The sequence below is a fragment of the Eurytemora carolleeae genome, unplaced genomic scaffold (genome assembly GCF_000591075.1).
Source record: "Eurytemora carolleeae unplaced genomic scaffold, Eaff_2.0 scaffold447, whole genome shotgun sequence".
Taxonomy (NCBI): Eukaryota; Metazoa; Arthropoda; class Copepoda; order Calanoida; family Temoridae; genus Eurytemora; species Eurytemora carolleeae.
Genome location: NW_019396336.1, coordinates 153,659 through 166,531, shown reverse-complemented (window position 1 = coordinate 166,531; position 12,873 = coordinate 153,659). Strand labels below are relative to the sequence as shown.

Sequence of the window (12,873 nt, the reverse complement as noted above, 5' to 3'; positions counted from 1 at the left end):
AATTCATAAAATTCGGATTCTCGGTGTAGGTTCAAAATTTATATAAATTATCACAATGAAATAATTTTCAATATAAATGATACTGATTCTGTGCCATAAGCTGTTATATTTTTTATTACAGCTGTGAAATCAACTGGTTAGTTTAAAAATTTTAAGCAGTAATTCTGGTACAGCTGCTGTTTTATATAAAATATCAATAGAACAGCTTTGACACTTCTGATGTTATATTCCAATGAAACTAATGAATGAAATCCAAATGTTCTGAAATATTTGAAATGAATATAAGATATGTTCTTGATATTGCAGCAAACACCGTACATTGTACAACCCTAAATGACTTCCACCTGAAAAAAATCAGATTTAAAAAGTAGGTTAAAATGTCCCCAACAAAAAATATGAAATGAATTTTTACATCCTTTAAATTTTGTTTGATTAAAGTACGCCATCTTACATTCTACTATTAAAACAGAGAAATTTTATTTGTTCCAAAGGTTTGGCTTGAAAATGGATTGAAATCTATTTATTTTTAATTACCTTGAGCTTTATTTCACGCTTGTACATTCCCGCCAACCCTTCTCCAGCCAGGGTAAGCAGTCGTCTTCTAAATAATCAATAAATCAATAAAATGAAAAACATACAGGTGATCCGAAGCATGACTTTTTACTCCAAAAAACTTTAAAGTGATAAAGTTCTTAAAATTTAGAGTTCCTGTTCTTCTCTAATCTAGATTTATAAAGTAGTAATCTCTGTTTGCTTGTATCGATTATAACTCAGGAGCTCCTGGATCAATTTGCCTCAAATTTTGATTGGGGAACTCGGGGAGAACCAGTGGAGCATTCCAAGATTGGTTTTAAGATTCGAAATTGAGTGGATAAAATTTTAATGGGAAAAATAGCTAAAATCGTATTTAAGACCAAGCGCGGGTAAATGGCAAGACTAACTATGAGTACTGTATTGAATAGTACTCTATTGAAACCTTTTTCACTCTGTTAAAGTAATACAATCGGCAGAATTTTATGAGCAAGATGGAGGATTAAAAATTAACTCTTGAAACATTTTTTATTTAAAATATTTAAGGACGTGTTAATCCTGATATTATGACAATCTTTACTAACATATTGTTGCAAGACTTTAGAATAAAATTTGAGAAAAATTCAAAGTAAAATGCGCGGGGACCCAAAATTGTTGACTTTTCAATATCTATTGCATATTCAGGTGGCCAAAACTTTTTTTAAAAATTCTGTACAAAAATCCGTACATTTTCAGAAGAAATCCGTACAATCCGTACAATTTTCGAAAAAAAATCCGAACAATCCGTACAATTTTCGAAAAAAAAATCCGTACAATCCGTACATTTTTTCGAAAAAATCCGTACATTTAAAAAAAAAAATCCGTACAATCGGTTCAATTTTCGAAAAAAATCCCTCCAATCCGTACATTTAAGAAAAATAAAACCATTTTTGAAAATATTATTCAACCCTTCCCTCAGCAACCAATGATGTACCCTCTAACCACCTATATTCCTGGAAGTAAAAACTACTGTAGGTATTTGAATGCTTGGATGAGAATGATGAAAAAATAAGATCAACTGAAGAAACTCAACTTAAAATCAATTTTAAAATCCATTTATCTTTGCAACCTGAAAACCTTTACGTTACACTATCGTTGACATCTCTACTGGGGGGTAATGTAAGCTAAAACAATTGAAGAAGATTGCAGAAAGCATGAAACATTATGTTTATGAACAAAATATGTTATAAGAAGATTGTTGCGTTTTCACTGAATCTATATGTATGATCGGAGAGCTGTATTGTATAGGCTATAGATATATCTAGACAGTCTTAAAATATAAGGTTTTGTTCAGGGATATAAAGTCTGATCAAATATTTATATCTGGTCCTACTGCTAAACTAGCGGGTTTCGGCTTCTCTTCAGATCTCGACTCAGGGAGGAGAAATTCATTGGTAATTCAAAAATTAAGATATAATTCTTTAGTTAAGAAAATAAGTTCTCACAACACAGCTAGTTCCCTGCAATGTACAATGTTAGGCGATTATATCAATACAATGAAGACGGCTTTCGATTTAAATTTTGCATGGATACACATAAACATAGAAATCAAGAGAAGCTGTCAAATAAAAAGATTTCCTTTGATTACTAACTTATATAAAACTCGTAAATCGAAAAAGCTTGTCAACAATTTCCGTACAATTTTAGGGTTACAAAATAAAAAATCCGTACAATCCGCTCATTTTGGCCACACTGCATGATATTGCATAAAAATAATCTACAATAAAAAATTCACATTAATATGAACTGCCTTAAATAACATGCCCAACAAATCTTTTAAAATAGTTCTGTCGTACAAGATACGTGATATTAAATGATATTTTACAAATAAAACCTTGGAAAAAAAACTAACCTGGAAATACCGCTGACGGCCTCTTGCCATAATTCAGGAGAAACCTGACAAAAATACAACTTAAATTAATTATTGTTTCACATTTAAATTTTGTTTCAGAGGTCGTTTAAATAACATGATTCAGGGGAATATAGATTTTTCACACAAAAAGGCCATAGATTGGTCTAAAACCGCACTTTAAATGAAAAAATTTGAATTGTTTCCAAAACTTTACACCACATCCCTATTTAGCTCATCTGTTGGAGAGGTTTGTTTGTTAGTAATTCAGCGCTAATGCAGATCCGGATCCTAAATCCGCCGTGAAAAAATGGACCCGGATCCGGATCCAGGTCGGGTACACTTCTTCAAAATTTATTATTTTTATGCTGAAATATGATCACTCATTTAGAGGTTTTGGAAGTTTTTAATAATCTCTTATTAAATTACAGTTGAGACTTGTATTTTAAGTTTATTTTTAGTTTTTCAGGTTTTGGTAGAGAACCAGAAAACCAGAAAACTAGAAAACTAGAAAACTAGAAAACTAGAAAACTAGAAAACTAGAGAACTAGAGAACTAGAAAAAACGGAAATAATTTAAATAATATTTAAAACATTGTCATGCAATTGAAAATATAATAATAAAATTCATAAAATTCGGATTCTCGGTGTAGGTTNTAGCGGGGAATTGTCATTTTTCTCGAAGCCTCAGCCCCTCAAAACGAAGAGAAAAATCAGTAAAAAAACTAAGATTTTTACTCAGAGAGTCACTTTGTAAAATAAAATCAATTTTTACCTGAAGTTCCTTCGCCATTACGCCACCTGCAAAAATAAAATAAAAATTTTATAAACAAAAAATCTTGAGATAATTAAAATTCCCTTTAATTTATTAAATGTTAGTGTTTTCTAAAATCTTCCAATTTTATGCACAAAGTTTTAGTATACGTAAATCAGGCGAATAAGCATTTACTTACTTTATTTCCCCCAAGAGGGGGACGTTTACAGGCTTACCAGTATTATCAATCAAAACACGTAAATGCTGTACATACCTTGCACACATTTCTTAAACATGTTTTAATCCTACCTGTAAAAGCTTGGGGTTTTCGTGGATTTACTGATTTAATATTAAAAAAAAACAAGTTAACCCGTAAAATCCCAAAAATGTTCCTTCTTACAAATTAAAATCCTTAATTAGTGAAACACAAACTTGGGGTTAACGAAGAAACCATTAAGTTTACCACAAATCAAGCCATTACATTGAATTATGACTCTATACATTGAAATGACCCTGTGTACAGTGTACATAGTAAAATGTATGTACATTGCACATTGTCCATGCATGTACATTGTAAATTTTGCAATGTTCAGGTATGTACATTGATATTTTTTTGTGATCCTATATTGAAACTTTAAAATTTATAATTTTTACATTGGACATACTTGTACACCTCCATGTATGTACATTGATGTTTTTTTGTGATCTTATATTAAAACTTTAAAGGTTCCACATTGCACATTATTGTACAAACTTTATTATGAGTGTACTCTACTCTTTATCCTTGTGTACAATTTTACACCATATGTACACCATAACCGTATTTTAATTTCCAACACATCCCTGCGCTCACATGTGAACTATAACCATGCGTACATGTGTAGACTGTACACTGTACACTGTACCCCTCGTGTACAAATTTACGCTGTATCCCTGCTACCTTGTAACTGATCAAACTTATGCTTTCGCAACCTTTCAGTGCAGACAACATCTGAATATCATCAAAATAATGGTTTCAACTTATCAATAAACTTGTATTCCTTGTATGCAAACAATTAGAAAGACCCCCCCCCCCCCCACATTTCTTGCTTTTCCTCAAAAACCCCATTTTTTCCCCGAAAAGCTAACATTTGACGCTTAAAATGGAACGACCCTTTTTGATTTATATTAATCTAGTTAGAAGACAATGTAAAATAAAATTACCTATAGGTACTGCAAACCCACTCCACTGCTTCGGATAGTCTGAAGGCGTGGAATCTTTTAATATTTGAATCTGAGATAGAAAATTCAGAATAAATTAAACAGTTAAGTTTAAGTGTTAAGTTGTTGAGGAATTGACGAAATGTAAATCATAATCAAATAAAAAATACGAACTTAAGAATAACTTGTATTAATAAGTTTTGAACTAACTTTACTATAACAAGAAACTCAATTAAACTGTTTTTAAAGTTAATTTATCTGAATTTCCTGTTCTGGAGTTACATTGGTGGGTTGGGAATACGACTGCAGTTGGATTTTACGGAGAGGGTCTGAAAATAAAATTTACATTTTCCCATTCTTTTAATTTAAATTCAATTCGAATGTCAAAAAAAAAAATATTAAAAGTTTAATAGATATTGTGTTTTGCGCTAAAACAAATGTTTTTAAAACAACTGAAGAGAACCTAGAACCTACCTGACAAAACTAAACCACTNATTAAAAGTTTAATAGATAGTGTTTTGCGCTAAAACAAATGTTTTTAAAACAACTGAAGAGAACCTAGAACCTACCTGACAAAACTAAACAACTGAAGAGAACCTAGAACCTACCTGACAAAACTAAGCAACTGAAGAGAACCTGGAACCTACCTGACAAAACTAAACAACTGAAGAGAACCTAGAACCTACCTGACAAAACTAACCAACTGAAGAGAACCTAGAACCTACCTGACAAAACTAAACAACTGAAGAGAACCTAGAACCTAACTGACAAAACTAAGCAAATGAAGTGAACCTAGAGCCTACCTGACAAAACTAAGCAACTAAAGTGAACCTAGAACCTACATGACAAAACTAAGCAACTGAAGAGAACCTAGATCCTACCTGACAAAACTGAACAACTGAAAAGAACCTAGAAACTACCTGACAAAACTAAACAGCTGAAGAGAACCTAGAATCTAACTGACAAAACTGAACAACTGAAAAGAACCTAGAACCTACCTGACAAAACTAAACTACTGAAGGAGAACCTAGAATCTACCTGACAAAACTAAGCAACTGAAAAGAAACTAGAACTTACCTGACAAAACTAAACAACTGAAGAGAACCTAGAACCTACCTGACAAAGCTAAACAAATGAAAAGAACCTAGAACCTACCTGACAAAACTAAACAACTGAAGAGAACCTAGAACCTACCTGACAAAACTAAACAACTGAAGAGAACCTAGATCCTACCTGACAAAACTAAACTACTGAAGGAGAACCTAGAACCTACCTGACAAAACTAAACAACTGAAGAGAACCTGGAACCTACCTGACAAAACTAAACTACTGAAGGAGAACCTAGAACCTACCTGACAAAACTAAACAACTGAAGAGAACCTAGAACCTACCTGACAAAACTAAACAACTGAAATCCAACCAGAGATTTTCACTTGCTTCATACAGAAAGTTCTCAACTAAACAAATAAATTAATAAATAAAACAAATTATATTTTATTTTCACAACAAAGATCTTAGATGGGAACTTTTAAATGGACGCAACGAGTTAAACTTAATCTATAATGTAATCCAGAATTTTAGTCTAAGAGAGATCGTCTAAATCTGTGAATTTCATTTTATAACCTCGTTTCAACACTTAAAACAAAAAAAACTCGCATTGAAACTCAATTGTATTTGAAATAAGGAAAATTGAAATCTTAATTATTTTAAAACCTGGGTGGTTTTCAGAGCTATGCAAGTAAACAAGTAGAGAGTATAAATCACATAATTTACATTTTTCTTCTATCTGGTATAGATTGTAATGAGACGTTAGAGACAGGACAAAAATTGGATTCAATTTGAAAATAATTCACCTGAGACTACGACTGTATCCTTCTGAACACTGCCACACTTCCTAAAGTAATATCTTAGTAATAATCTATTAATATTGAATATATATGCCACAGGGTTACTCACAAAGGATGAGACTATAAAGACGACCCAAAACTTTAAAAATATGACCATTTGAATTTGATTTCATGAACTCACTCTGATTGTTAACCAAATAACTTTGCCTACAAAGAACCTTGAATGCAGGGAAATGAATTAAACAAGTTCCCAACAATCGTCTCTGAAGTCTCATCCTTTGTGGGTAACCCTGTACTTAGTTTTAATCTGTGGTTTTCTGTCTATGTGAATGCCCAGTCATACATCATGAACCCCTTGACCGATTTACCTAAAATTTTGATCCGGGAACTCAGTAGAGCCACGAAAATGTTCCTAGCTTTGTTTAAACGTTCTAAGTTAAGTAAGAAGACTTTTAAAGAGAAACATTCAAGCAAAGCTGGGTTCCCAAGCTAGTATATTGTAAGGTATACAATCTCTCTTTGCCTGGAAGCCTAGAATACTGCAATACTGGGAATGTTCCTAGTTCGACAGGGTTTCCAAGTTTTAAATATATTAGATTTAGTTGTTCAGGGGAGATCATTATCTTTTCTGAACCTTCTTGAGAAGAGATACAGTATTCTTTAAATAATTAAAATTCATTCATTATTCCATCACTTGTTACTCTTCAAGGTTGAGCAGATTCAGATACAAATCATATATGCTAATTATCTAACTAATTTACTAAAACATTTTTATGAACTGTACTGTTAAGTTTCTGTAGATTTACCGTTTAAATATAATTATATTTCCAATTCTTATCAGATTCTTATCTACCATCTTATAGAAGCTTTAGCTACATACATTCTAGGATTCTAGCTACCTATCTGCTAACTACCTATCTACTAACTACCTATCTGCTAACTACCTATCTGCTAACTACCTATCTGCTAACTATCTATCTGCCTACTACCTATCTGCCTACTACCTATCTGCCAACTGCCTATCTGCTTACTACCTATCTGCTAACTACCTATCTGCTAACTATCTATCTGCTAGCTACCTAGCTGCTATCTACCTAGCTGCGATCTACCTAGCTGCGATCTACCTAGCTGCGATCTACCTAGCTGCTTGTCTGTCTGTCTGTTTGTTTAGGTTTGTCCAATCATAACTTAGGAACACCTGAACCGATTTGCCTCAAATTTTGATTGGGAAACTCGGGAGAGCCAAGGAAATGTTCTTAGCTTGGTTTTGAGATTTGAATGGGTCGGCCTTTATCGGAAAAAATAGATAAAATCGCAATTTACGACCAAGTGCAGGTAAAAGGCGGGAGTAACAATGAGTAACCTGGGCAACCGCTGGATTGCCAAGCTAGTATACAATAATATGTGCGGATATTCACAATTATACGGAAGAAATAAAGATTGCTGCACCTGGAAGGTAATCCAACTATTGTAGCGTGTCCAAAAACATTCTGAAAAGCTTCTCTGATTGCTCCAACCTTTTCATCCTTGTCAGAAGCTACAACTATCTATAAAAACATAATTTACATTATATACATGTACATATTCCCAATACCTGTAGATATTCCCAAATACCAATACAAGTAGAAAGTCCCAATACATGTGGATATTCCCGAATCCAATACATCTAAATATTTACTCAATACATCTACATATTCCCAATACATGTAGATATTCCAAATACATCTACATATTCCCAATAAATGGACATATTCCCAATACATCTACATATTCCAATTGAAATACATATAAATATTCAAATTGAAATACATCTACATATTCCATGCAAAATACACCTACATATTCCATGTAAAATACATCTACATATTCCCAACTTACACATATAAACAAAAAAATAGGAGTTAGTTCCACATTTTTTGAGAATATATTTGGGTTTGGGTTAACCCTCTTCAGTTCTTGTGATCTGTTTCTGTCATGAAGATTCAAACATATTCCAAACTTATCTACTTATCTACATATCCCAAATTCAACTACATATTCCCGATACATTTACATATTACCAATACATCTACATAATCCCCAATATATTCGATGATTACGTAATAACTGAATTGATAAATATGTTATGTAATGAGTATTAATCAATGTTGTCTATTTGCATAATTTTGCATATTTTTCTCTTTTGTGTTGGAAACCGGTATTTTCAAAAATTTATTTAAACTACACCATTTATATATGTATTTATATCTTTGTGTGTGAATAAATCTTTATAATAATATTATCTACAAACTACATATTCACAATACAAATTCAAACTAAATCTTAACATCTTCCTATTTTTTTCTATACATCCCAATTTATTTAGATACATATTCCCAATTTGTCTACAATTTCGTAATACATTCGCAATACGTTGCCAGTAACTTACATATTCACAATAAATCTACTTACAAATACAAAATACCCATTGATGTATTAAAACACAAAGTCAAATGGTTAAACGCCTTAAATTTCCCATCTATTTCCCTCTATAGTCGACAATTTTGTCTGACCTGAACATCTCCTCCTGAATGTATAAAGTCCCGCATCTGTGGGTCCAGGGTGGTGATCACGTTCTCCGTGACGGAGATTGTCTTCTCCACAACACGGGACAACAACCCTCCTCCACGGACCCAGCCAAACATTCCTTAGAGAGAATCATAAACCATGATGATATATCAAACCATAATAATACATCAAACCATGATAATACATCAACCATGATGATATGTCAAACCATGACAATATATCAAACCATGACAATATATCAAACCATGACAATATATCAAACCATGACAATATATCAAACCATGATGATATATTAAACCATTATGATATTTCAAACCATGATGATATGTCAAACCATGATGATATTTAAACTATGATGATTTGGCTCCAGTACAAAAGTAGAATTNTATATTTAGACATGATGATATATCAAACCATGATGATATTTCAAACCATGATGATATATCAAACCATGATGATATATAAAACCATAATGATATATTTAGACATGATGATATATCAAACCATGATGATATACCAAACCATGATGATATATCAAACCATAATGATATATTTAGACATAATGATATATCAAACCATGATGATAAATCCAACCATGATGATAATCCAACCATGATGATAAATCCAACCATGATGATATATAAAACCATGATGATATTTCAAACCATAATGATATATTTAGACATGATGATATATCAAACCATATGATATATCAAATCATGATGATATATCAAACCATAATGATATATTTAGACATAATGATATATCAAACCATGATGATGAATCCAACCATGATGATTATCCAACCATGATGATAAATCCAACCATGATGACATATAAAACCATGATGATATTTCAAACCATAATGATATATTTAGACATGATATATCAAACCATGATGATATATCAAACCATGATGATATATCAAACCATGATGATAATCCAACCATGATGATAAATCCAACCATGATGATATATAAAACCATGATGATATATCAAACCATGATGATATATCAAACCATGATGATATATAAAACCATAATGATATATTTAGACATGATGATATATCAAACCAAGCCGTATGTTTTAATATTGTTATGACCGATAGAGAAGAAGGATTGAAAAGCTAAGATCAGTCCATAAAAAAATCGTTTTCCCACAAAGCATCTTTTATGTAATTTCAGTAAACTACCGTCAAATAATCATTCTGTATGGTTTTCTAGTACATATAGTTCCAAAAAAATGAAAAGTTTTACCTGGAGCGCTGGGCTGTTCTGCTGTAACAACAATTGCCTTACCCTGAATAATTATAATAACTCTGTTTTGATCTGTTTAATTCTGTGCTAAATCTGTTTTTATCTGCTTAAATCTGCGCTAATCTGTTATAGCTGGTGTATTCTACTTTAATCTGCTTTATCTGCTTTAATCTATTTTTATCTGCATCTTTAATGCTTAAAATTATATTTATATAGTATATACCCTACCTACAAAATGTATATTATTCAATACAATGAATTAGAATTATAAGTGTAAAAAATAAAACCTTTAATGATTGTTGAGATGTAGATAATGGAAGATTTCCTGAACCTAAAAAATTAAAAAGTCGAATATTCAAACCAGCATGCTTAAACATTCAATTCAAGCATGCCTTACTTCGTTTACTGCAGTAAAGTTTCCCAATCCAATAAAAAACATTAATAAAAAACGAAAAATTTCTCAAAAGTTCTTTGTTTTTATTTTTGCCACTTGGATCTAGATACTGAGATAGTTGAACCAATTCTTAGGATCCGGATACCGAGATTGTTAAACCAATACTTAGGATCCGGATACTGAGATAGTTAAACCAATTCTTAGGATCCGGATACTGAGATAGTTAAACCAATTCTTAGGATCCGGATACTGAGAAAGTAAACCAATTCTTAGGATCCCTATACTGAGATAGTTAAACCAATTCTCATGATCCAAATTCCGAACCCATTGGATCCGCAACATTCTGGTTTTCTGGGTCCGGATCCGCAAAAATATGCGGATCCACGGAGTAGATGAACACAAGAAGTTCTGTAAAAATAAAATAACCTGTTTCTTCCTTCTGTATTTTGCCTGGAGGAGGTTTGGCGCCTGNTACAGGGGGTACTACAGGGTGTGTGTAAAAAGTGCTTAAAACTCCAAAAAAGTGCAATATTTTTTTTCTTTTCACTAACCTTCCCCTATTTCCGTATTGTTTTCTAATAAAAATAAATCAGATAGAATATCTAGTTAAATATGAAATAGTTCAGTTCTAATGCCACTCAAAGACCTCAATTCTTCTTCGAAAAATTTAAAAATCAATGAATTTGGAATTTCTACCGTGTACAAAACAAAGAAATATTTAAACCCTTAGAAAGGCAATCGAAAAATATTTAAAATCATTGAAGTAAATAATAAATTATGTAGAAAATATTAAATATCAATAATAAAGATGAAAGATGGCAGGTTGGGGTGGCAGGGTTACTACAGGGTTACCCACAAAGGATGAGACTTCCGAGACGACTCTACGGAACTAACACTAATTTAAATTTGGGATCGTCAAATCGTCAGATTTTAAGAGTTTCTAGTAGTCTCTGCAGTGTCATCTTCTAAAGGTAATCCTGTATATACCTTAGAGGCTTGGTCTCCATGATAGGGTTGGATTGGAAGTTAACGGTGTGTGGCTGGAGGTGGGAGGGGGAGGGAAAGGAGACGGTGGGCGTGGGTATGGTCTCGTCCAAAAACCCCGAAACAGCGTTTCCCTACAAATAGATGTGAATTGTTTTAAACTATTAACCCCTGGCCTCTAAAAAAAATGTACTCAATCATAGTTTGAGTCAATTCTTTTAAGATTGATAAACATTTTTCGTTAAACCGGAAAACGGGGGGGAGGGTCCTTAAAACAAGCATCTTTAAAAAATTTGTAACCTTTGAAATGAATTCGAATTCAGATGAATCTCTGCTCCCTCCACCTCCTTCAATAGCGGTGCCAGGCATTATCATTTTCTGAAAATAAATTCGCAAACCATTTTCTTTCTTACTCTAAAAATGCTAACATAACACTAATATAAAAAGGTATTTAGACCGTAATAAAAGATATCAAACCTTTAGTCTTCTTTACAGTGCAGTCCTCAAAATACAGACTGAAAAGTTGTAATTTTTTGACACTTCGTCAACTGCTTCCAATTGGTCTAAACAACTAGCTCTTTCTTTCGGGATAAAAAGTTTTACAAAAAAAAAAGTTTTTTTCTAAATCTTAAAAATTATTTGAAGATTTTCAGTTTATTTTATTGAACAAAACTTAACATTTTTTTGCGAAGAGTATAAACCCTGTTTAGTCTGCTGGAGTGTATACAGCTCTCTCATTGGTTAAAAATGAGAATGAAATGTTCATTGGTTGAAAGAGTTGAAAGAATGAATGCCGCAAACCATTACTTAATCCGGGGGAGTCTAATTTACTGACGACGGATAACAGCTTCACCGACTAATTACAGAAGATTTACCGGCCTAAATGGCCGAAAATATGACTTTTTTGTTTTTAGTTGATTTTTGGAAAAACACTGTTTACAATATTTCGATAAAAAAATTTCAATTTTAGTCTGTTTTCATGAATATTACAGTTTTGTTTGTATTCGCCAACAAACAATTTGTCATGTCATGTCACCTGCAAGTACTTTACTACTTTGATGAAACTCAGGGCTATTATCATAACGTTTCAGGGTTTTCATGAGCTTAAAATATGCGTAAAAATTTAACCTGATTAACAGTAGTTGGAAACTTGTAGGACTCCCGAAATCAGGTTTATTATCAATTTCTATATTATGATAAAACAAAACTTATTTAATTTTATCATTACTTTTAAAGTTTACAGATTGTTCTTCCCACATGAGCTGGTTTTCTAAGTTGAAAAAGTATACTATGACTTTATTAAATGCTTTTACACTTTAAATATTAATGGCTTTTATTATTTTCTTCTGTTGATTGATGGTAGTAGAGTCCATCTTAGTGAACGATTTTTGGACCCCAGCCCCAGCCCCCCACCCCTCCTATTAATTTTTTACATGACGAAATTAAAATTAG

The 12,873-nt window shown here is 32.2% G+C and overlaps 2 protein-coding genes and 1 long non-coding RNA gene across 5 annotated transcripts; all 3 read right to left on the bottom strand.

The window, feature by feature from the left end:
• Position 1: 1 nt before the first annotated feature.
• On the bottom strand, positions 2 to 6,391 carry LOC111701181 (protein PRRC1). Of its 3 annotated transcripts, XR_002765160.1 has the most exons (10): positions 6,226 to 6,391; positions 5,764 to 5,829; positions 4,640 to 4,701; positions 4,376 to 4,445; positions 4,113 to 4,163; positions 3,194 to 3,219; positions 2,423 to 2,466; positions 535 to 601; positions 215 to 344; positions 2 to 100 (listed from the first exon to the last, which is right to left on the bottom strand). XR_002765160.1 is itself a non-coding variant. In XM_023472353.1 (9 exons), exons 1-9 carry the CDS (start codon positions 6,374 to 6,376, stop codon positions 330 to 332), a joined length of 552 nt encoding a protein of 183 aa, XP_023328121.1. In that variant the 5' UTR covers positions 6,377 to 6,391; the 3' UTR covers positions 211 to 329. The 3 variants fall into 3 exon arrangements, 2 of the variants coding, with proteins under 2 accessions (XP_023328121.1, XP_023328122.1); XM_023472353.1 differs by lacking the exon at positions 2 to 100 and having other exon boundaries at positions 211 to 344; XM_023472354.1 differs by lacking the exons at positions 2 to 100; positions 4,113 to 4,163 and having other exon boundaries at positions 211 to 344.
• A 1,132-nt stretch (positions 6,392 to 7,523) lies between these two features.
• Positions 7,524 to 10,908, bottom strand: LOC111701184 (protein PRRC1). Its single transcript, XM_023472357.1, has 5 exons — positions 10,864 to 10,908; positions 10,331 to 10,374; positions 10,044 to 10,086; positions 8,772 to 8,905; positions 7,524 to 7,766 (listed from the first exon to the last, which is right to left on the bottom strand). Exons 4-5 carry the CDS (start codon positions 8,901 to 8,903, stop codon positions 7,539 to 7,541), a joined length of 360 nt encoding a protein of 119 aa, XP_023328125.1. The 5' UTR covers positions 8,904 to 8,905; positions 10,044 to 10,086; positions 10,331 to 10,374; positions 10,864 to 10,908; the 3' UTR covers positions 7,524 to 7,538.
• A 516-nt stretch (positions 10,909 to 11,424) lies between these two features.
• On the bottom strand, positions 11,425 to 11,833 carry LOC111701183 (uncharacterized). The gene is made up of 2 exons (XR_002765161.1): positions 11,722 to 11,833; positions 11,425 to 11,555 (listed from the first exon to the last, which is right to left on the bottom strand). It is a non-coding gene; the product is annotated as an uncharacterized LOC111701183 (long non-coding RNA).
• Positions 11,834 to 12,873: the final 1,040 nt, after the last annotated feature.